Source organism: Anomaloglossus baeobatrachus, chromosome 8, assembly GCF_048569485.1.
Source record: "Anomaloglossus baeobatrachus isolate aAnoBae1 chromosome 8, aAnoBae1.hap1, whole genome shotgun sequence".
Lineage (NCBI taxonomy): Eukaryota > Metazoa > Chordata > Amphibia > Anura > Aromobatidae > Anomaloglossus > Anomaloglossus baeobatrachus.
In genome coordinates, this window is record NC_134360.1 from 53,230,121 (window position 1) to 53,256,642 (window position 26,522).

At 48.1% G+C, this 26,522-nt stretch overlaps 1 protein-coding gene across 1 annotated transcript in view; it reads right to left on the minus strand.

Moving 5' to 3' along the window:
- Positions 1–26,522, minus strand: part of FBLN2 (fibulin 2) — a 77,544-nt gene that overhangs the window by 31,486 nt on the left and 19,536 nt on the right. The window contains exons 3-4 of the mRNA XM_075321624.1: positions 25,811–25,916; positions 3,755–3,884 (exon numbers count right to left, since the gene is read on the minus strand). Coding sequence (XP_075177739.1) covers positions 3,755–3,884; positions 25,811–25,916 — 236 coding nt within the window. The remainder of the gene's footprint in view (positions 1–3,754; positions 3,885–25,810; positions 25,917–26,522) is intronic.

A 26,522-nucleotide genomic window follows, 5' to 3' on the forward strand; every position in this document is an offset into this window, starting at 1 on the left:
TTACAGGCCCTCATGCACGTCTCTATCCAGGGACAACGTGGAGCCTCCCAATTTTTGGCTGCCCTGCCTAAGGGCTATACTACAATAGACCCACTTCCTTACAATGGGCACTTCAGGTTTACAGGCCCTCATGCACGTCTCTACCCAGGGACAACGTGGAGCCTCCCAATTTTTGGCTGCCCTGCCTAAGGGCTATACTATAATACACCCACTTCCTGACAATGGGCACTTCAGGTTTACAGGCCCTCATGCACGTCTCTATCCAGGGACAACGTGGAGCCTCCCAATTTTTGGCTGCCCTGCCTAAGGGCTATACTACAATAGACCCACTTCCTTACAATGGGCACTTCAGGTTTACAGGCCATCATGCACGTCTGTATGCAGGGGCATTGGTGAACCTCACAATTTTGGACTGCCCTGGCAAAGGAAAATACTACAAAGACTCACTTCCTCAAAATGGGCACATTAGACTCAAGAGGCCTTCATGTACGTCTCTTCTCAGGGACATCGGAGTGCCACACAATGTTTTACGTAAAATCTTTCATGTATTAATCTCAAAAAGTAACATACACCAGCTCTATCTCACTATTGGGTATGTGCCCTTAACATTTCTGCCATGAAAATTCATTTTGGTGTCATTTTGGAAGGTTTTCTGGTGAGTCCGTAAAAATGGCGTAAAACGCGGACAAAATTGTTCACAGCTGTGACTTTTGAGTGATAAATGCTTCAAGGGGTCTTCCCCATGCTGTTGCCATGTCATTTGAGCACTCTTCTGAGACTTTTGTGCCATTTTTAGGGTTTCTACATGCTGCCGGTGGTCATTTCACAAAAATACTCGGGTCTCCCATAGGATAACATTGGGCTCGGTGCTCGGGCCGAGTACACGAGTATCTTGGGATGCTCGGCCCGAGCCTCGAGCACCCGAGCTTTTTAGTACTCGCTCATCACTAATATATATATATGGGGTAAGTTTTCACCTTATGGAGGAGAGTGACAGCGAGGTCTGATAAGGCAATATGCATGTACAGTATATCTAATATATAAAGATGAGTGTATGTATGTGTTTGTGGGTATATATGTGTGTATGTATGTGGATATATGTATATATGTCTATGTGTGTGTATGTGTGTGTATGTATGTCTGCTAAAGGAATCTGCACCGTCGCATTTACAGTAATGACATTTTGCACAGTCACCTCATGTGACCCAGGGAATGTCATAGACTATGTTTTGAGGGGAAAATTTAACCCCGCGCTTTACAATTATTGACCAAAAAACCTGTTTACATTACAGTCAATTGAGCTGGGAGCTACAGGTCATTAATAGGAGCTGTGATTGGTTGCTATAGGCAACGCAGGACATTCTTAGTATAAGAAGCCTATGTGTGAGGTAATATGATATCAGTGGAGAGACGGATTGAGACAGACAGAGGCCAACAGACAGGGAAAGAGACAAAGAAGGAGACAGACAGAAAAAGCGATAGAGAGACAGACAGAGACAGACAGAGAGAGACGGATATCGACAAATACAGAGTAAAGCCCACTTTACACGGTGCAATTAGTTGTACAATCGCGTTTGCGATGTGACACGCCCAGGTCGCATTTGTGATCTAATGAGATCGCACGTAGGTCGTTCATTTGCTGTCACACGTGCGTTAGTAGTCTATGTTAAATTGATCAATTTTATGTGCGATCCTTTAGATCATGTGTTCTGTGACGTATGCATTGTGCACCCTTTTTTTTATTTATTGACTTGTCAAGCGTGTGTAATGCGTAGGGGATCCGTTTTTACTATGTCATCTGCCATTCAGCTCTGCTACATAGCCGCTAACAGCAGACACAGACAGCCATGTAGCAGAGCTGAATGGCAGATGACAGCAGACACAGACAGAGCCGCACGATCAGAATGAAGTCGGATGAACTTCACCCGACTTCATTGTCATCCCGTGGCTCTGTCTGTGTCGCCTACTGATTAGCGGTCACCCGTGAAGGACTCACCGGTGACCGCAAATCCCCTGAGTGACTGAATTGAACAGCCCTCTCTCATACTCACCGATCCCCGGCGCGGCGCTGCACTGCCGTTCACAGCAGAAGACACCGCCGCTCCTGTCACCTCCACGCAGCAACTGAGGTGAGTAGCGCGATCAGCTGAGCTGTCACTGAGGTTACTCGCGGCCACCGCTGGATCCAGCGATGGCCGCGGGTAACCTCAGTGACAGCTCAGCTGATCGCGCGGCTGTCTTCAGTTGCCGCGTGGAGGTGACAGGAGCGGCGGTGTCTTCTGCTGCTCCAGTCACCTTCATGCAGCAGAGCCAGACGCGACGCTGGACCATCCTGGATTACGCCGGACATGGATGGCTTTTCCGGGCTTATTAAATTGGTGAACGAGGGAATTTGTTAGTGTTTTTTATTTCAAATAAAGGATTTTTCGGCTGTGTGTGTTTATTTTCTGTAACTTATAGATTAATCATGGAAGGTATCTCGGGGAGACGCCTGCAATGATTAATCTAGGATTTAGTGGCAGTTATGGGCTGCCATTAACTCTTTATTACCCTTATTGCCACCGCACCAAGGCAAATCGGGAAGAGCCGGGTACAGTCCCAGAACAGTCGCATCTATTGTATGCGGCAATTCTGTGCGTCTGCTGACTGATATTGTTAGGCTGGGGGGCTCCCCATAACGTGGAGCTCCCCATCCTGAGAATACCAGCCTTCAGCCGTATGGCTTTATCAGGCTGGTTTTAAAATTGGGGGGGGGGACCGCACGCCGTTTTTTTAAAATTATTTAATTATTTATTTCACTGCACAGTATAGACACGCCCACCGGCTGCTGTGATTGGGTGCAGTGAGACACCTGTCACTCAGCGTGGGGGCGTGTCTGACTGCAACGAATCATAGGCGCCAGTGGGCGGGGAAAGCAGGGAATACGAGATTGAATAATGAGCGGCCGGCTTTTTCAAAAGAGGAGAAGCCGCCGGAGCAGTGTGAACGCCGTGCAGCGCCGCGCCGGGGATCGGGGATGAGTGAGTATGAGAGAGGGGGGTAGACTGACTGAGATGGACAGAGAGAGAGGGACAGAGATAGTGACCAACCGACAAAAGCAGCATGCTGCGATTTTTTTTCTCAGTCCGATCTGGACTGAGAAAAAAAAAAAAATCGCAAATGCGAGCCGAATCATTCACTAACATGTGTCCGATTCCAATGCGAGATTTTCTCGCATTGCTCTACTGCGAGAAACTCGCTAAGGAGAAGCCGGCCTGAAAGTTGTATTTGCAAAATCGTATGAGGGATGTCACACGTTTCAATTGACTAGGTACGTGCAACAAAACGTTCAATTCTAGACAAAGATACGATGTGTTTGCGATCACCGTTTTTGCGTTCAATCTTGATCGCACGTAGGTGTCACACGCAAATAGGTCACGAACGATGCCGGATGTGCGTCACTTACAACTTGACCGCAACGACGGATTGTAAGATATATTGCAACGTGTAAAGCGGGCTTAAGACAGAGAGAGAGACAGACAGCTACTATCCCAGGCAACACTGGATACTACAGTTTATATATATATATATATATATGTTAAGAAAAAAGTTAAAAGAGTTAAAAAGTTAACTTAAGAGTTTAAAAGTTAAAGAGTTAAAAAAAAACGTATTACGCACAGATGACAAGTGAGAAGAAATTGTCCCACGTTTCTGCATGAGAAAGAATCTCATTTTTTATACACCAGTGTGAGCGAACCCTTAGAGTTTAACTCACCTTGAAGTGCGACCGTTCACAGAGATCGTTCTCTGTCTGTAGACAAACTCCATGCTCCTTGGCTGCGATCATCCCGGCAATACAAGTGTTATCCTTAATGTAGGAAATACAGCATTGCCTCTCTGCCAGCCTGCAAATGTGAGAGATTAGCTGATTATAGCTTTAACCACTATAATACTGCCCCTATGTACACAAATATAACTACTATAATACTGCCCCTATGTACAAGAACATAACTACTATAATACTGCCCCTATGTACAAGAACATAACTACTATAATACTGCCCCCTATGTACAAGAATATAACTACTATAGTACTGCCCCTATATACAAGAATATAACTACTATAATACTGCTCCTATGTACAAGAATATAACTACTATAATACTGCCCCCTATGTACAAGAATATAACTACTATAATACTGCCCCTGTGTACAAGAATATAACTACTATAATACTGCCCGTATGTACAAGAATATAACTACTATAGTACTGCTCGTATGTACAAGAATATAGAAACTATAACACTGCCCCCTATGTACAAAAATATAACTACTATAATACTGCCCCTATGTACAATAATATAACTACTATAATACTGCCTCCTATGTACAAGAACATAACTACTATAATACTGCCCCCTATGTACAAGAATATAACTACTATAGTACTGCCCCTATGTACAAGAATATAACTACTATAATACTGCCCCCTATGTACAAGAATATAACTACTATAATACTGCCCTTATGTACAAAAATATAACTACTATAACACTGCCCGTATGTACAAGAATATAACTACTATAATACTGCCCCCTATGTACAAGAATATAACTACTATAATACTGCCCCTATGTACAAGAATATAACTACTATAATACTGCCCCTATGTACAAGAATATAACTACTATAATACTGCCCCCTATGTACAAGAATATAACTACTATAATACTGCCCCTATGTACAAGAATATAACTACTATAATACTGCCCCTATGCACAAGAATATAACTACTATAATACTGTTCTCTATGTACAAGAATATAACTACCGTACTATAATACTGCCCCTATATACAGGAATATAACTACTATAATACTGCCCCCTATGTACAAGAATATAACTACTATAGTACTGCCCCTATGTACAAGAATATAAAAACTATAATACTGCCCCTATGTACAAGAATATAACTACTGTAATACTGCCCCCTATTTACAAGTATATAACTACTATAATACTGCCCCCTATGTACAAGAATATAACTACTATAATACTGCCCCCTATGTACAAGAATATAACTACTATAATACTGCTCCTATGTACAAGAATATAACTACTATAATACTGCTCCCTATGTATAAAAATATAACTACTATAATACTGCCCCTATGTACAAGACTATAACTACTATAATACTGCCCCCTATGTACAAGAATATAACTACTATAATACTGCCCCCTATGTACAAGAATATAACTACTATAATACTGCCCCTATGTACAAGAATATAATTACTAGAATACTGCCCCTATGTACAAAAATATAACTACTATAATACTGCCGCTATGTAGAAGAATATAACTACTATAATACTGCTCCTATGTACAAGAATATAACTACTATAATACTGCCCCTATGCACAAGAATATAACTACTATAATACTGCTCCTATGTACAAGAATATAACTACTATAATACTGCTCCTATGTACAAGAATATAACTACTATAATACTGCCCCTATGTACAAGAATATAACTACTATAATACTGCCCCCTATGTACAAGAATATAACTACTATAGTACTGCCCCTATGTACAAGAATATAACTACTATAATACTGCACTCTATGTACAAGAATATCTATATATATATATAATTGCCTTATTCTGTCTGTCTGTCTGTCTGTCTGTCTGTCATGCTCCAAAATTGTGTCCTTACGGTGACACAAAGCTGATTGGCCGCTGGGCTCGCCATGGCCCCCCCCCCCCCCACGGATTGGCCTCTCGCCCCGGCTCTCTGCAGGCCCCGCCCCCTTCACGCAATGCACGCTCGCTCTTGCCCAACAGACACGGAGCTCCGACTCCCAGGTGAGTACACACACACACATCAGATCACACTCACTCTCACACACACCTCACACATCACATCCACGCACTCACAACATCCTGGGATATTGCTTGCTTCTACACCGGCTCCGTCACGATCCCAGCAGCGCCAGACATAACCTTGCGATGCTGGGATCTTCACGGAGCCCGTGAACGCTGGTAACCATTATACACATCGGGTAACTAAGGTCCCTTGGTTACCCGATGTGTATCATAGTTATCAGTGTACACCGGCTCACACTCACTCTCACACACACCTCACACACACCTCACACACACCTCACACACACCTCACACACACCTCACACACACCTCACACACACCTCACACACACCTCACACACACCTCACACACACCTCACACACACCTCACACATACATCACATCGCATCCACACACTCACAGCATCCGGCGATATCGCTTGCTTCTCGGCGGCGATACTGTGCTGTTGTGACCTTCCAGGACCTGTCGGAGGATCACATGGCCAGAAGCATGTGGTATCTCCGGATGTTGTGAGTATGAGCACGTATGTGCAATATCGTCAATGTGTGTGTGCGTGAGTGTATGCGATCGGGTGTGTGTGGGTGTGTGTGAGTGTATGCTATCGGGTGTGTGAGTGTCGGCAGAGGAGCATGGCGTGCTGGAGGAGGCTGGGAGGAGAGAGGCTGATCCTGGGGAAGGCTGGGATGGAGAGGCTGATGCTGGGGACAGAGAGGCTGATGCTGGGGACAGAGAGGCTGATGCTGGGGACAGACAGGCTGATGCTGGGGACAGAGAGGCTGATGCTGGGGACAGAGAGGCTGATGCTGGGGACAGAGAGGCTGATGCTGGGATGAGAGAGGCTGATGCTGGGGACAGAGAGGCTGATGCTGGGATGAGAGAGGCTGATGCTGGGATGAGAGAGGCTGATGCTGGGATGAGAGAGGCTGATGCTGGGGACAGAGAGGCTGATGCTGGGGACAGAGAGGCTGATGCTGGGGACAGAGAGGCTGATGCTGGGAAGAGAGAGGCTGATGCTGGGGACAGAGAGGCTGATGCTGGGGACAGAGAGGCTGATGCTGGGAGGAGAGAGGCTGATGCTGGGAGGAGAGAGGCTGATGCTGGGGACAGAGAGGCTGATGCTGGGGACAGAGAGGCTGATGCTGGGGACAGAGAGGCTGATGCTGGGGACAGAGAGGCTGATGCTGCGGGGAGAGAGGCTGATGCTGGGAGGAGAGAGGCTGATGCTGCGGGCAGAGAGGCTGATGCTGCGGGTAGAGAGGCTGATGCTGGCACAGCATGGCGGATGGAGCACGTTTGGGAGTGCGCAGCATGGCGGATGGAGCACGTTTGGGAGTGCGCACATTGGCGGATGGAGCACGTTTGGATGGAGCACGTTTGGGAGTGCGCAGCATGGCGGATGGAGCACGTTTGGGAGTGCGCAGCATGGCGGATGGACCACGTTTGGGAGTGCGCAGCATGGCGGATGCAGCACGATGGGGAGTGCGGAGTATGGCGGATGGAGCATGTTTGGGAGTGCGCAGCATGGCGGATGGACCACGTTTGGGAGTGCGCAGCATGGCGGATGGAGCACGTTTGGGAGTGCGCAGCATGGGAGATGGAGCACGATGGGGGGTGCGCAGCATAGGGGATGGAGCACGATGGGGAGTGCGCTGCATGGGGGATGGAGCATGATGGGGAGTGCGGAGTATGGCGGATGGAGCACGTTTGGGAGTGCGCAGCATGGCGGATGGAGCACGTTTGGGAGTTCGCAGCATGGGAGATGGAGCACGATGGGGATTGCGCAGCATGGCGGATGGAGCACGTTTGGGAGTGCGCAGCATAGGGGATGGAGCACGATGGGGAGTGCGCAGCATGGCGGATGGAGCACGTTTGGGAGTGCGCAGCATGGCGGATGGAGCACGTTTGGGAGTGCGCAGCATGGCGGATGGAGCACGTTTGGGAGTGCGCAGCATGGGGGATGCAGCACGATGGGGAGTGCGGAGTATGGCGGATGAAGCACGTTTGGGAGTGCGCAGCATGGCGGATGGACCACGTTTGGGAGTGCGCAGCATGGCGGATGGAGCACGTTTGGGAGTGCGCAGCATGGGAGATGGAGCACGATGGGGGGTGCGCAGCATAGGGGATAGAGCACGATGGGGAGTGCGCTGCATGGGGGATGGAGCACGATGGGGAGTGCGGAGTATGGCGGATGGAGCACGTTTGGGAGTGCGCAGCATGGCGGATGGAGCACGTTTGGGAGTGCGCAGCATGGGAGATGGAGCACGATGGGGAGTGCGCAGCGTGGCGGATGGAGCACGTTTGGGAGTGCGCAGCATGGGGGATGGAGCACGATGGGGAGTGCGCAGCATGGCGGATGGAGCACGTTTGGGAGTGCGCAGCATGGCGGATGGAGCACGTTTGGGAGTGCGCAGCATGGCGGATGGAGCACGTTTGGGAGTGCGCAGGATGGGAGATGTAGCACGATGGGGGGTGCGCAGCATAGGGGATGGAGCACGATGGGGAGTGCACACCTCCCCCCAACACACACACACGCGCGCGCGCACTGCACAACACACCACACACACACACACACACACTGGGAACCACAAACAACTGCCCTACACAGACACCCACACACAGACAACGCTGCACACACAAATATACGCACATACCGCACAACACACACATTGCACAAAACATACCTCCCCCCAAAACACACCACACACACAAACTGCGCAACACACACACAACGCTACAGACACACAGCGCTCCACAAACAACACCGCTCTCACCCCCCGCCACACCCAGACAACACCCAGAACATGTACAACCCCTACACAAACACTTGGTAACTACACACAACAACATCTATGTATATATATATATATATATATATATATATATATAACAAAAATCATACATGAACTACACAATACGTAAATTCTAGAATACCCGATGCGTAGAATCGGGCCACCTTCTAGTAACTACTATAATACTGCTCCTATGTACAAGAATATAACTACTATAATACTGCCCCTATGTACAAGAATATAACTACTATAATACTGCTCCCTATGTACAAGAATATAACTGCTATAATACTGCTCCTATGTACAAGAATATAACTACTATAATACTGCTCCTATGTACAAGAATATAACAACTATAATACTGCCCCTATGTACAAGAATATAACTACTATAATACTGCTCCTATGTACAAGAATATAACTACTATAATACTGCCCCTATGTACAAGAATATAACTACTATAATACTGCCCCTATGTACAAGAATATAACTACTATAATACTGCTCCCTATGTACAAGAATATAACTACTATAATACTGCTCCCTATGTACAAGAATATAACTACTATAATACTGCCCCTATGTACAAGAATATAACTACTATAATACTGCTCCTATGTACAAGAATATAACTACTATAATACAGTCCCCTATGTACAAGAATATAACTACTATAATACTGCCCCTATGTACAAGAATATAACTACTATAATACAGTCCCCTATGTACAAAAATATAACTACTATAATACTGCCTCCTATGTACAAGAATATAACTACTATAATACTGCCCCCTATGTACAAGAATATAACTACTATAATACTGCCCCCCTATGTACAAGAATATAACTACTATAATACTGCCCCCTATGTACAAGAATATAACTACTATAATACTGCCCCTATGTACAAGAATATAACTACTATAATACTGCCGCTATGTAGAAGAATATAACTACTATAATACTGCTCCTATGTACAAGAATATAACTACTATAATACTGCCCCTATGTACAAGAATATAACTACTATGTTACTGCTCCTATGTACAAGAATATAACTACTATAATACTGCCCCTATGTACAAGAATATAACTACTATAATACTGCTCCTGTGTACAAGAATATAACTACTATAATACTGCCCCTATGTACAAGAATATAACTACTATAATACTGCTCATATGTACAAGAATATAACTACTATAATACTGCCCCTATGTACAAGAATATAACTACTATAGTACTGCCCCTATGTACAAGAATATAACTACTATAATACTGTCCCCTATGTACAAGAATATAACTACTATAATACTGCTCCTATGTACAAGAATATAACTACTATAATACTGCTCCTATGTACAAGAATATAACTACTATAATACTGCCCCTATGTACAAGAATATAACTACTATAATACTGCCCCTATGTACAAGAATATAACTACTATAATACTGCTCCTATGTACAAGAATATAACTACTATAATACTGCCCCTATGTACAAGAATATAACTACTATGTTACTGCTCCTATGTACAAGAATATAACTACTATAATACTGCCCCTATGTACAAGAATATAACTACTATAATACTGCTCCTGTGTACAAGAATATAACTACTATAATACTGCCCCTATGTACAAGAATATAACTACTATAATACTGCTCATATGTACAAGAATATAACTACTATAATACTGCCCCTATGTACAAGAATATAACTACTATAGTACTGCCCCTATGTACAAGAATATAACTACTATAATACTGTCCCCTATGTACAAGAATATAACTACTATAATACTGCTCCTATGTACAAGAATATAACTACTATAATACTGCTCCTATGTACAAGAATATAACTACTATAATACTGCCCCTATGTACAAGAATATAACTACTATAATACTGCCCCTATGTACAAGAATATAACTACTATAATACTGCTCCTATGTACAAGAATATAACTACTATAATACTGCCCCTATGTACAAGAATATAACTACTATAATACTGCTCCTGTGTACAAGAATATAACTACTATAATACTGCCCCTATGTACAAGAATATAACTACTATAATACTGCTCATATGTACAAGAATATAACTACTATAATACTGCCCCTATGTACAAGAATATAACTACTATAGTACTGCCCCTATGTACAAGAATATAACTACTATAATACTGTCCCCTATGTACAAGAATATAACTACTATAATACTGCTCCTATGTACAAGAATATAACTACTATAATACTGCTCCTATGTACAAGAATATAACTACTATAATACAGTCCCCTATGTACAAGAATATAACTACTATAATACTGCCCCTATGTACAAGAATATAACTACTATAATACTGCACCTATGTACAAGAATATAACTACTATAATACTGCACCTATGTACAAGAATATATCTGCTATGTTACTGCTTTTGTGTACACTATATGACAGCTATGGACAGATTTTGTATGTATATTTGGAGCTCTATTTTCGATCCTCCTTTTGGAATATCTTGGCTCGTTATCAGGATTCCTTCGTATTTGCAGGGATGAACATATTTTCACTGTGCAGATGAGACGTCTTGGCCTTGTCTCAGGAAGTTCTTTGTTACATTGTGTCACTTTTTTGGCAGTTCTCGTGTTTGATTCCGTAATGTTGTTAACATCCAAGGGGAAAACGTGATCCAAAATTTCCCAAGGATTTCTTCATTCATATTATCTGGCGGCTTTTATATCTGGACACCTGCAGGCGGTCTGTGTATCCACAGATCATTTAATGCTTAAATAACAATTCCTTTGCATATGGTCCTTTTTTTTCCTGGAGTTTTGCTTGGACGGATGGAGGGGAAGAGTTACAATCTCCCTGCAGCTCCTTAGTCTGGATTTATCTGCTCTCTATATACCTGTATGGGGCCCATTTATGTATTAGCATTATTTCAAGTAATTGCTACTTGAGCGATTTCCCTGATAAAGTCTGTAATTCCGCTCTTCTTTGTTGGACTCAATGTAATTTATGCAGAGTGGGGGGTCCCTATGAGACTTTTTTTCATCTCTGCATTTTTTATACTGGCCCCTCCAGTGGGCTGCAGGGGCCCCATACAGCCACCATGAAAACAAAGCAGCTGTTTTTACCATCGCTGCTCCCAGCCAGATGCTGCAAAAATCCAATTCAGTCGTCGCTGCCAGGAATAGTGCGAGAGGACCGTAGACCTCAGCCAATGGCCGTCCCTCTACTATTACCCGACCTGCTCACATCGGCACAGGATGATATTATTCTCCCTCCTAGAGATGATCCATGTTCACTAATTCTGTAATTTGATCATCTGTGTTCACTGCGCCCGCCATTCACGTCTCATAAAGTTCTATTTTCACAGGTTTAACCCCATGGGGTGGTAGAACCCCCCTTATGGATACTATTTAAAGGGCCGGTGTACAATAAAGTTTAATCTTTGTATAATGAAAAGTTCTACAACTTTTTGATAGACTTTGTAACACTTTGGAGAGGTGATCAAATTGGTGGTTGAACATATTGACATATTGCCTTTCACAGCTGGGGGTTTGTTACAGATTTTGGACCAGGACTCATCGGACTTTAGTTACGCCAATGGTTACAATGTATTCAATCCAAACAATTCTCCTTGAGCAAAGCTCCTCAGCAAGAAACCATCCTGATGATTTCTTATAATGTGTTGGCGCAGCACAGTGCGTTTTTGCGCGTTTTTTGGGTGCGTTTTTGCTCAGAAAACTGCATGAATTTGCTTCCCCAGCAAAGTCTATGAGTTTTCATTTTTGCTGTCCGCAGACAGCGTTTTTTTAGCTGCGTTTTTGTGGGCACCACAAAAACGCAGCATGTCAATTATTTTTGCGTTCTTCACTGCGTTTTCCACCCATTGAGTTCAATGAGATGTTAAAAAACGCAATGAAAACAGCAAATTCCAAATATAGCTGCGTTTTAGTGCATTTTTATGACTACAAACGCAGCTATAAACGCAAGGGGTGGGTAGTAAAGTGACATGTACAGGAAGAGGATTCCTTCTGTCAGTAAACACAGAAGCGTGAATCCTCTTGGTACCGCCACCGCTGCTTCCATTTCCCGCCCGGTGCCATGTCAGCTCCGTGCAGGAGGTGGAAGCGGCTGCAAAATCAAAAGTGAACAGTAGAAAAATCTCATACTCACCTGTCTGCAGACTCCTGGTGCCATGTCCCTCCCAGCTCCTCTCCCAGTACCGCCACCCCTGCTCCGGCTGTGTGCAGCCTTCCAGGCATGTACGATAGCTGCAGGACCTGGCGGTGATCACCTGATGCGGTCACCTGACGCATCAGCTGATTGTAAGTCTCGCGGTGACGCCGGATTGTGCCGCCCGGCCAGCTATCAGCTGATGCCGTCAGGAGACTTCATCACTGATTAGGCCGGTTTCACACATCCGGCTTTTTGCCAGTTTGCCGGATCCGGCGCTCTCCCATACAGTGACTACAGTACAGTGACAGCGCAACAAGCGCCAGTCACGTGCTGTCATGTGACCGGCACATGTGACCCGGAAGTTACAGCGCTGTCACTGTACTGTATTGTCTGTACGGGAGAGAGCCGGCAAACCGGCGAAAAGCCGGATGTGTGAAACCGGCCTTACCGGCAGCTCCTGCATCGGTCGGAAGGGAATCAGGACGGACGTGTGTAGTTGTTTTTTTGTTTTTGTTTTTTTTTGCACTGATGCATCAGCCTAGACTTTACAGCGAGCGAGCGCCGAGTGACTGATTCCCCGGCGCTTGCAGTCAGTTCATGACAGCTGCAGACAGTCCGGGGTGATCTCCGGAGTTCAGGTGACAGCACCGGAGATTAGCCCGGGATGTCTGCAGCTGACATGAACTGAACCGCAAGTGCCGGGGAATCAATCACTCGGCGCTCGCTGTAAAGTCCAGGCTGCACGCCGGAGCTCCGAAGTGCAGTGCAGGTACCTGAATCCAGGTCTGGCATTACTGGAGATTCCTCCGGTAGCCAGTCCGGCGCTGCACAGAAGTGTGTAGTTTTTTTTTTAGTTTTTTGCACTGATGCATCGGCTGATTGTATAAACGGCTTTTATACAATCAGCTGCTGTGTCGTGTGATTCAGGCCCTAGAACCTGACACATCTGATCGCTTTGCCTTCCAGCAAACCGATCAGATGATATTGGATCCGGATTAGATGGCGCGTGACCCTTGACCCAGGATTACTGCGGAGGGGGGTTCTTTATTTCAATAAAGATGGAGTCACTAATTGTGTTGTGTTTTATTTCTAATAAAAATATTTTTGTGTGTTGTGTTTTTTTTTTATCTTTACTAGAAATTCATGGTGGCCATGTCTAATATTTGCGTGACACCATGAATTTCGGGCTTAGAGCCAGCTGATAATACACAGCTAGCCCTAACCCCATCATTACCCAGCGAGCCACCCGGCATCAGGGCAGCTGGAAGAGTTGGATACAGCGCCAGAAGATGGCGCTTCTATGAAAGCGCCATTTTCTGGGGTGGCTGTGGACTGCAATTCACAACGGGGGTGCCCAGAAAGGTTGGGCACCCTGCATTGCGGATTCCAATCCCCAGCTGCCTAGTTGTACCTGGCTGGACACAAAAATTTGGGCGAAGCTCACATCATTTTTTTTTTAATTATTTTATGAAATTCATGAAATAATTTAAAAAAAAAAAGGGCTTACCTATATTTTTGGTTCCCAGCCGGGTACAAATAGGCAGCTGGGGGTTGGGGGCAGCCCGTACCTGCCTGCTGTACCTGGCTAGCATACAAAAATATGGCGACGCACACGTCATTTTTTGGGGGGGGGCAAAGAAATCCTGCATACAGTCCTGGAAGGAGGATGCTGAGCCTTGTAGTTCGGCAGCTGCTGTCTGCTCTCCTGCATACACTAGTGGATCGAGGATGCTGAGCCTTGTAGTTCTGCAGCTGCTGTCTGCTCCCCTGCATCCACTATTGGATGGAGGATGCTGAGCCTTGTAGTTCTGCAGCTGCTGTCTGCTCTCCTGCATCCACTATTGGATCGAGGATGCTGAGCCTTGTAGTTCTGCAGCTGCTGTCTGCTCTCCTGCATCCACTAGTGGAGAATGAAGAACATATTGAAGAAGGAAATGACATCAGACGGTTTCTCTTTTTCTTTCAACAATCTTTAATGGCAATGTTCACTGATAAAAACCGCATAAAAACGCAGTGAGCAAAAACACAGCAAAAAACGCGGTAAAAACGCATGCGATTTTGCCACGTTTTTTTCCGCAGGTACATTTTTGTGCGTTTTTTTGAGGCAAAAAACGCACAAAAACGCAGCGTCAAAAAACGCAGTGTGTGAACTTAGCCTAAGGAAATTGTAATGCCATCACTGTTTCTCAGCTCTCCCAGTACATACAGAATTACTGATAGGTGGCGCCATATTGTCTCTATATGCCCACAATGTGGGAAAATGATCCAAAGCCCTCAGGAGGTCTTTCCTGCGATCATATTTTTTAGCTTTGTTCTTTGTGAATCTCTTAAATGTATATGGCCCTTTAAGGGTATGTTTGCAGGGACAGATATCATTGGTGCAATGTGTGCGGTCCAAGAGGTCAGGGGGCCATTTCCAGTTTCAAAAGTGGAGGAATTGTGCATTGTTATGAGTTTAAGGGGCGGCAAAGGGCTCCTATACTGCTCTTGCACAGGTGCCAATATGCTGCTCTTGCACAGGGGCCCCAATACTGCTCTTGCACAGGGGCCAATATACTGCTCTGGCACAGGGGTCCCTATACTGCTCTTGCACAGGGGCCAATATACTGCTCTTGCACATGGGCCTCTATACTGTTCATGCACAGGGGCCCCTATACTGTTTTTATACAGCGGCCCCTATACTGTTCTTGCACAGGGGCCCCTATACTGCTCTTGCACAGGGGCCCCTATACTGTTCTTGCACAGGGACCCCTATACTGTTCTTGCACAGGGGCCCCCATACTGTTATTGTACAGGGGCCCCTATGCTGTTCTTGCACAGGGGCCAATATACTGCTCTTGCACATGGGCCTCTATACTGATCTTGCACAGGGGCCCCCATACTGTTTTTGTACAGGGGCCCCTATACTGTTCTTGCACAGGGGCCAATATACTGCTCTTGCACAGGGGCCCCTATACTGTTCTTGCACAGGGACCCCTATACTGTTCTTACACAGGGGCCCCCATACTGTTATTGTACAGGGACCCCTATGCTGTTCTTGCACAGGGGCCCCTATAAAGTTCTTTCACAGTGGCCCCTATGCTGCTCTTGCATAGGGGTCCCTATACTGCTCTTGCACAGGGGCCAATATACTGCTCTTGCACAGGGGCCTCTATACTGTTCATGCACAGGGGCCCCTATACTGTTTTTGTACAGGGGCCCCTATACTGTTCTTGCACAGGGGCCAATATACTGCTCTTGCACAGGGGCCCCTATACTGTTCTTGCACAGGGGCCCCTATACTGTTCTTGCACAGGGGCCCCTATGGTGTTCTTGCACAGGGGCCCCTATACTGTTCTTGCACAGGGGCCCATATACTGTTCTTGCACAGGGGCCCCTATGGTGATCTTGAACTGGGGCCCCTATACTGTTCTTGCACAGGGGCCCCTATGGAGTTCTTGCACAGGGGCCCCTATGGTGTTCTTGCACTGGGGCCCCTATACTGTTCTTGCACAGGGGCCCATATACTGTTCTTGCACAGGGGCCCCTATGGTGATCTTGCACTGGGGCCCATATACTGTTCTTGTACAGGGGCCCCTATGGTGTTCTTGCACAGGGGCCCCTATACAGTTCTTGCACAGGGGCCCTATGGTGATCTTGCACTGGGGCCCATATACTGTTCTTGTACAGGGGCCCCTATGGTGTTCTTGCACAGGGGCCCCTATACTGTTCTTGCACAGGGGCCCCTATGGTGATCTTGCACAGGGGCCCATATACTGTTCTTGCACAGTGGCCCCTATACTGTTCTTGCACAGGGGCCCCTATGGTGTTCTGGCACAGGGGCCCATATACTGTTCTTGCACAGGGGCCCCTATGGTGATCTTGAACTGGGGCCCCTATACTGTTCTTGCACAGGGGCCCCTATGGAGTTCTTGCACAGGGGCCCCTATGGTGTTCTTGCACTGTGGCCCCTATGGTGTTCTTGCACTGGGGCCCCTATACTGTTCTTGCACAGGGGCCCATATACTGTTCTTGCACAGGGGCCCTATGGTGATCTTGCACTGGGGCCCATATACTGTTCTTGTACAGGGGCCCCTATGGTGATCTTGCACTGGGGCCCATATACTGTTCTTGTACAGGGGCCCCTATGGTGTTCTTGCACAGGGGCCCCTATACTGTTCTTGCACAGAGGCCCCTATACTGTTCTTGCACAGGGGCCCCTATGGTGATCTTGCACAGGGGCCCATATACTGTTCTTGCACAGTGGCCCCTATACTGTTCTTGCACAGGGGCCCCTATGGTGATCTTGCACAGGGGCCCATATACTGTTCTTGCACAGTGGCCCCTATACTGTTCTTGCACAGGGGCCCCTATGGTGTTCTTGCACAGGGGCCCATATACTGTTCTTGCACAGGGGCCCCTATGGTGATCTTGAACTGGGGCCCCTATACTGTTCTTGCACAGGGGCCCCTATGGAGTTCTTGCACAGGGGCCCCTATGGAGTTCTTGCACAGGGGCCCCTATGGTGTTCTTGCACTGGGGCCCCTATACTGTTCTTGCACAGGGGCCCCTATGGTGTTCTTGCACAGGGGCCCCTATACTGTTCTTGCACAGGGGCCCATATACTGTTCTTGCACAGGGGCCCCTATGGTGATCTTGAACTGGGGCCCCTATACTGTTCTTGCACAGGGGCCCCTATGGAGTTCTTGCACAGGGGCCCCTATGGTGTTCTTGCACTGGGGCCCCTATACTGTTCTTGCACAGGGGCCCATATACTGTTCTTGCACAGGGGCCCCTATGGTGATCTTGCACTGGGGCCCATATACTGTTCTTGTACAGGGGCCCCTATGGTGTTCTTGCACAGGGGCCCCTATACAGTTCTTGCACAGGGGCCCTATGGTGATCTTGCACTGGGGCCCATATACTGTTCTTGTACAGGGGCCCCTATGGTGTTCTTGCACAGGGGCCCCTATACTGTTCTTGCACAGGGGCCCCTATGGTGATCTTGCACAGGGGCCCATATACTGTTCTTGCACAGTGGCCCCTATACTGTTCTTGCACAGGGGCCCCTATGGTGTTCTGGCACAGGGGCCCATATACTGTTCTTGCACAGGGGCCCCTATGGTGATCTTGAACTGGGGCCCCTATACTGTTCTTGCACAGGGGCCCCTATGGAGTTCTTGCACAGGGGCCCCTATGGTGTTCTTGCACTGTGGCCCCTATGGTGTTCTTGCACTGGGGCCCCTATACTGTTCTTGCACAGGGGCCCATATACTGTTCTTGCACAGGGGCCCTATGGTGATCTTGCACTGGGGCCCATATACTGTTCTTGTACAGGGGCCCCTATGGTGATCTTGCACTGGGGCCCATATACTGTTCTTGTACAGGGGCCCCTATGGTGTTCTTGCACAGGGGCCCCTATACTGTTCTTGCACAGAGGCCCCTATACTGTTCTTGCACAGGGGCCCCTATGGTGATCTTGCACAGGGGCCCATATACTGTTCTTGCACAGTGGCCCCTATACTGTTCTTGCACAGGGGCCCCTATGGTGATCTTGCACAGGGGCCCATATACTGTTCTTGCACAGTGGCCCCTATACTGTTCTTGCACAGGGGCCCCTATGGTGTTCTTGCACAGGGGCCCATATACTGTTCTTGCACAGGGGCCCCTATGGTGATCTTGAACTGGGGCCCCTATACTGTTCTTGCACAGGGGCCCCTATGGAGTTCTTGCACAGGGGCCCCTATGGAGTTCTTGCACAGGGGCCCCTATGGTGTTCTTGCACTGGGGCCCCTATACTGTTCTTGCACAGGGGCCCATATACTGTTCTTGCACAGGGGCCCTATGGTGATCTTGCACTGGGGCCCATATACTTTTCTTGTACAGGGGCCCCTATGGTGATCTTGAACTGGGGCCCCTATACTGTTCTTGCACAGGGGCCCCTATGGAGTTCTTGCACAGGGGCCCCTATGGTGTTCTTGCACAGGGGCCCCTATACAGTTCTTGCACAGGGGCCCTATGGTGTTCTTGCACAGGGGCCCCTATGGTGATCTTGCACAGGGGCCCATATACTGTTCTTGCACAGGGGCCCCTATACTGTTCTTGCACAGTGACCCCTATACTGTTCTTTCACAGGGGCCCATATACTGTTCTTGCACAGGGGCCCCTATGGTGTTCTTGCACAGGGGCCCATATACTGTTCTTGCACAGGGGCCCCTATGGTGATCTTGAACTGGGGCCCCTATACTGTTCTTGCACAGGGGCCCCTATGGAGTTCTTGCACAGGGGCCCCTATGGTGTTCTTGCACTGGGGCCCCTATACTGTTCTTGCACAGGGGCCCATATACTGTTCTTGCACAGGGATCCCTATGGTGATCTTGCACTGGGGCCCATATACTGTTCTTGTACAGGGGCCCCTATGGTGATCTTGCACTGGGGCCCATATACTGTTCTTGTACAGGGGCCCCTATACAGTTCTTGGACAGGGGCACTATGGTGTTCTTACACAGGGGCCCCTATGGTGATCTTGCAGCACAGGGGCCCATATACTGTTCTTGCACAGGGGCCCCTATAATGTTCTTTCACAGGGGCACATATACTGTTCTTGCACAGGGGCCCCTATGGTGATCTTGCACTGAGGCCCATATACTGTACTTGCACAGGGGCCCCCTTCTGTCCGTGTCCGCCAGTGCATGTTCACACATCGCGGGCTGGCGATCTGCAGGTAGGACGCACACAGATGGTAAATTATCCCTGTAGATCTCCGGTCAGGATCCACAGCGGCGCTCACATCTGTGTTTAATCGCAGCGCGGATCCCTCCGAGCGAGGAATCTTTGTGTCGTTACATTATAACAGACGTCGCCGCCTTTAATGTGAAATTCTATACTGATATCATAATGGGCAAAGTCTGGGAAGCGTTCTATGGTCCCTCCATAGAGACACAAAGGGAGGCAAGAGAAGAATTAGGATTCATCCACTAAACTACAGATGCTGGTCTATCAGGCATTCTGGATTATCAAATGTAACAAACTCCTTTAAAGAAGGCGTTCACCTTTTCTGCAGGTTTTTATCCTTTAGAGAATGCAAAATCAAATGTGAACTTAAAATCTAAAACTAAAAAAATCTAGACTGCTGTGTCTTTAAGTGGGAGGGTCTGAGACGTGATGGGCGGGGCTAACTTATAACTTCATAGGTATCAGTGGACACAATGTTGTTATTTTTCCTCAGTTTTCTATCTGTTCTCCAAGTGGTGAATATCTGCAAAGCTCCATGTGTACAAGACCCCCCCGAATTATCACCACCACACAGTCATCTGATCAGGGGGCTCAGAGTGGAGGCTCAGGATGGACAGCGGTATACTGAACAAGGAGCACAGGATGAATGGCGCTATACTGAACCAGGAGGCTCAGGATGGATATCACTGTACTGAACGAGGAGAGAAGGATCAACAGAGCTATACTGAACCATGAGGCTCAGGATGGACAGCACTGTACTGAACCAGGAGAGCAGGATCAACAGAGCTATACTGAACCAGGAGGCTCAGGATGGACAACACTGTACTGAACCAGGAGAGCAGGATCAACAGAGCTATACTGAACCATGAGGCTCAGGATGGACAACACTGTACTGGACCAGGAGAACAGAGTGGACAGTGAGAACAGGATGAATGGAGCTATACTGAACCAGGAGGCTCAGGATGGACAGCACTGTACTGAACCAGGAGAGCAGGATCAACAGAGTTATACTGAACCAGGAGGCTCAGGATGGACAACACTGTACTGAACCAGGAGAGCAGGATCAACAGAGCTATACTGAACCAGGAGGCTCAGGATGGATTTCACTGTATTGAACGAGGAGAGAAGGATCAACAGAGCTATACTGAACCATGAGGCTCAGGATGGACAGCACTGTACTGGACCAGGAGAACAGAGTGGGCAGTGAGAACAGGATGAATGGAGCTATACTGAACCAGGAGGCTCAGGATGGACAACAGTGTACTGAACCAGGAGAGCAGAATCAAGAGAGCTATACTGAACCATGAGGCTCAGGATGGATAGCAAGAACAGGATGACCAGAGCTATACTGAACCAGGAGGCTCAGGTTGAACAGAGCTATACTGAACCAGGAGGCTCAGGTTGAACAGAGCTATACTGAACCAGGAGGCTCAGGTTGAACAGAGCTATACTGAACCACGAGGCTCAGGATGGACAGCAAGAACAGGATGACCAGAGCTATACTGAACCAGGAGGCTCAGGTTGAACAGAGCTATACTGAACCAGGAGGCTCAGGATGGACAGCAAGAACAGGATGACCAGAGCTATACTGAACCAGGAGGCTCAGGATGACCAGAGCTATACTGAACCAGGAGGCTCAGGATGGACAGAAAAAACAGGATGACCAGAGCTATACTGAACCAGGAGGCTCAGGATGGACAACAGTGTACTGAACCAGGAGAGCAGAATCAACAGGGCTATACTGAACCACGAGGCTCAGGATGGACAGCAAGAACAGGATGACCAGAGCTATACTGAACCAGGAGGCTCAGGATGACCAGAGCTATACTGAACCAGGAGGCTCAGGATGGACAGAAAGAACAGGATGACCAGAGCTATACTGAACCAGGAGGCTCAGGATGACCAGAGCTATACTGAACCAGGAGGCTCAGGATGACAAGAGCTATACTGAACCAGGAGGCTCAGGATGAACAGAGCTATACTGAACCAGGAGATTCAGGATGAACAGAGCTATACTGAACCAGGAGATTCAGGATGAACCATGCCATACTGAACCAGATGGCTCAGGATTTACAGCACTTTGCTGAACTAGGAGGCTCAGGATGGACAGCGCTGTGCTGAACTAGGTGCCTTTAAGATGAACAGAGCTATACTGAACCAGGATGCTGCTGATAAACAGAGTTTTGCTGAACCAGGTAATTTAGAATGAACAGAACTGTACTAAACCAGGAAGCTCAGGATGGACAGAGTTGTGCTGAACCTGGTGGCTCTGGATGAACTGTGACATATTGAACCGGGTGGCTCAGGATGGACTGCACTTTGCTGAACCAGGAAGCTCAGGATGAATTGTGCCATACTGAATGTCTCAGGATGAACCATGCCATACTAAACCAGGAGGCTCAGGATGGATAGCACTTTGCTGAACCAGGAGGCTCAGGATGCACAGCACTTTGCGGAACCAGGAGGCTCAAGATGGACAGCGCTGTGCTGAACCAGGAGGCTCAGGATGGACAGCGCTGTGCTGAACCAGGAGGCTCGGGATGGACAGCGCTGTGCTGAACCAGGAGGCTCAGGATGGACAGCGCTGTGCTGAACCAGAAGGCTCAGGATGGACAGCGCTGTGCTGAACCAGGAGGCTCGGGATGGACAGCACTTTGCTGAACCCTGAGGCTCAGGATGTACAGTGCTGTGCTGAACCAGGTGGCCCTGGATGAACTGTGACATACTGAATCAGGAGGCTCAGGATAGACAGCGCTATGCTGAACCAGGAGGCACAGGATGGATAGCGCTGTGCTGAACCAGGCAGCCCTGGATGAACCTTGACATACTGAACCAGGAGGCTCAGGATGGACAGCACTTTGCTGAATCTGGAGGCTCAGGATGAACAGTGGTATACTGAACCAGGAGGCTCAGGATGGACAGCACTTTGCTGAATCTGGAGGCTCAGGATGAACAGTGGTATACTGAAGCAGGGGGCTCAGGATGGACAGCACTTTGCTGAATCTGGAGGCTCAGGATGAACAGTGGTTTACTGAACCAGGAGGCTTAGGATGGACAGCACTTTGCTGAACCAGGTAGTTCAGGATGAACAGAGCTACACCTCAGGGAACTACAAAACATGGGACTGTGTCCATAAGTCAGCAATGTGCCCACTGGGTTAGACCTCTGTAGCTTGCACTGAATGTTATCCTCAGTTATGAAGCGTCAGTAGATTCTTGTAAGTGGATTTTATTTGTTTCTTGGAATTTTTATTCGGTTTTGGGTGTTTCTTTTTATGAGCACAGAAATGTAAAAACTCCCCAATCTCCGGCCGAAGCTTCCAGCAGTTTCTTTAATCTAATTTCCTGGTGTAGGGGTGAATGTCGTGTAGACATCTGTAACCAGCAGTTGTGTTCAATTACTGAGCGGCTCCGTGGTTGGATCAGATTCTTTTTGTTAGGAAATAAAAATGTACTGCCCCCTAAAATACTGGCTTAAAGGGTAAGTCCATGCAGAGCTGTTATTCACATTCCTGGTGCGGGGGGCATTCCTGAGTCCGGGGGTAAAGACGTGGTGTCATTTAGAGTCCTGTCCATTCCTTTATTGAGGTTTAGAATGAATTCCCATCATGTGACAGGAGGAGCTGTGATACACAGGAGGAGCTGTGATACTTACACAGGAGGAGCTGTGATACTTACACAGGAGGAGCTGTGATACTTACACAGGAGGAGCTGTGATACTTACACAGGAGGAGCTGTGATACTTACACAGGAGGAGCTGTGATACTTACACAGGAGGAGCTGTGATACTTACACAGGAGGAGCTGTGATACTTACACAGGAGGAGCTGTGATACTTACACAGGAGGAGCTGTGATACTTACACATGAGGAGCTGTGATACTTACACAGGAGGAGCTGTGATACTTATGTAGGGGGTGAGCATACCCCTACAAAAGGAAGTTATTGACCGGCGATGTTATTAATAAAAATGTGTTATATATATATATGTATGTATCTTGTGTTAGGGCAACCCCTAGTGCCGGGTGGGACGGCTGTCGCCACAGTGGGAGGAGGAGCCGGCAGGAACCAGGGAAGAGGAGTGTGTGTATGTGAGAAAGAGAGGTGGTTGGATCCGGGACGTGAGAGGGTGAAGATCAAGGGGCAGAGTGTGGGGGCTGTGAAGCGGGGACGCCGGAGAGAACAGGAGAGTGTACGGATCCTCGGAGAGTGAAGCAACCGGTGTGGGTCCGGTGTGTGTGTAACCGTCAGTGGGAGCCCGGTGAAGTGGAGTAATCAGGGCACATCCCCACGGGAGGATTCGTTAGGGCAGGTTGTCCCCCAGCCCAGGAAGTGTTTTTCTTGTCTGCAACCGCCGGATTGGGACTACGTGTGTCAAGTGTGTCAATAAATATGTCTTTGGTTTGCATCACATCTTGCCTGAAGACTGTTTGTAACACTACCGACGACGACATCACCACACTCTGCCCCACCAAGCTAGTTCCCGACCTTGAAGTAGTGATGGAGCCCAGGGTAAGCCTTGAAGCAATGAAGGCCACGACTACAAGGCCAGAGGCTCCCCTGGCTCATCACTACATGTGGCGTAGTCGGCAGGATGCGATTCCCCTGCCAGGAACCCAAGAAGCCGGAGACCAAGTGGTGCCAAGTGCACCGTATCCGGGCTATGAGAGAAGATTTCCAGTCCCATGGTGGGAGGAAGAAGTGCCCCAGGCGTTGGACCGGGCACGAGATGGCGACAAGATGGCCGCCATCTGTGAAGCTGAGGAGAAAAGGGCGCGAAAAATTGGCGCCGAAAGAAGAGCCTGGGGCTGGCCGGTGCCGAAGAAGAAGCACAGAGTACTCCGCCCAAAGAGGGGAGGAACATCAGGCCCGGCGACAAGAACAACGAAGACCGGTGCTGGCTGCGGCCTCCCGACCCCGACATACTGTGGCCGTAGCTCCGGCAGTCATGCCCGTGTCCAGCACTGACCCGGAGAAGGGAACCTCGCCGGTGCTGGCCATCAACCAGAACATAACGACACATCCAACGATCGTCATGGAAAGCCCGCTTCCGTCTCGTGCAGCGACCCCCTCACCTCCAGCAGAGCCTGAGGAGCCCCAGCCGGAGGCCGGAGCTGCAGAACAGCTCACCCGTCCTGAGCCTTTCCGGCGGCTGCGCCGATTACCCGGGCAGGCCCTGTCTGAATACATCCAGGCGCAGAGGGCCGAGTGGCAATGGGCCTACCACCCGGAATAGGCCTCTAGACCGGGAGATGACGGGCCTGTCTGTTTGACGCCGGCATGTTTGAGCCGGAGAAAGTTTTGTTCCAGTTGATAATTCCGGAGAGAGCCTGCTTGCTGGACTGAGCCGGGGGCTCCTCCGCGTTGTGTGGAAGAGGTTGCTGTGTTCCTGCGCTGACCATCAAAGACCGGGAGCGCTGTTGAGCCTCTGGGCATACACCGAAGACCGGGAGCGCTGCTATGCCTCCGGGCGCGGGACAGGTTTGCAGTGGATTGTAAATGTTTTATGTAGTTTAAAAGTTGTAATTTTAGGATGAGCCTTGCCGGGAGGCTGTGATACTTATACAGGAGGAGCTGTGATACTTATACAGGAGGAGCTGTGATACTTATACAGGAGGAGCTGTGATACTTACACAGGAGGAGCTGTGATACTTACACAGGAGGAGCTGTGATACTTACACAGGAGGAGCTGTGATACTTACACAGGAGGAGCTGTGATACTTACACAGGAGGAGCTGTGATACTTATACAGGAGGAGCTGTGATACTTACACAGGAGGAGCTGTGATACTTACACAGGAGGAGCTGTGATACACAGGAGGAGCTGTGATACTTACACAGGAGGAGCTGTGATACACAGGAGGAGCTGTGATACTTACACAGGAGGAGCTGTGATACACAGGAGGAGCTGTGATACTTACACAGGAGGAGCTGTGATACTTACACAGGAGGAGCTGTGATACACAGGAGGAGCTGTGATACACAGGAGGAGCTGTGATACTTACACAGGAGGAGCTGTGATACTTATACAGGAGGAGCTGTGATACACAGGAGGAGCCTGTGTCAGATGTCGCCCTCTGCTGGTAGTGGACTGTATTACATTAGGATATAATTCTTATCTGTAAGATACTTCATCTATGGACATCACAAAACATTTTCCGCCTCCACAGAAAAGAATTTTCCATATCCTGATAAGATCTCTGATAAGACGTGCAGGATTCCTGGCTATAACCTGGGTGTTCTCACTTACCTGCAGTCCTCGGAGGCGCTGAGGGGCATGTTTTCACATTCTCCATGGTCAATGGACCATTGCTGACCGGCCGCACAGCACGTCTCCACCAGCTCCTTGGAGGATCCTGAAAGAAAAAGAAATAAAAGTCACCCTTCTTACCTATAGCCTGATCCATAAGCTTGTCTATGAGGCGTAGATAGGGGTTCAGCTCAGGGGGGCAAAACATCTGAGTGGCCCCTAACCGGTAAGCCTGTTTACAACTATGGTGGCGCGCCCTAATTGTGGGTATAGGGGACCCTCCACAGACGATTGGGCTGATACTAAAACTAAATATCTACACAAAGACCAACTCTGATATTACCACCATATGGTGACCATATAGTGGTAGATACCAGTCCGATATAGTTAAGGGCAGCAGTACCTCTCGATGGACCCCTGTGAACATGGGGACCCGGACGACATGTATTTCCGGCTCCTGCTTACCGGAACCATTTTGCCCATATAGTTTTATTCCCTGCCACCGGAAATAGCGGAAGAGGCGTTCCAACGCATGTTTCGACGCATGCGCAGTTAGGGGAGAGCAAAGTGTGCTTGTGCAAACCGCGATGCCCCTGCGCTGGCGTGAGAATTTGTTTGGCTATGTGGATAATGCAGGACGCGTCATCCACATCAATCACATTGGGAGGACGGCGATTACTAGCAGAGAGACAGGAGCCGTTGCAATGATGCC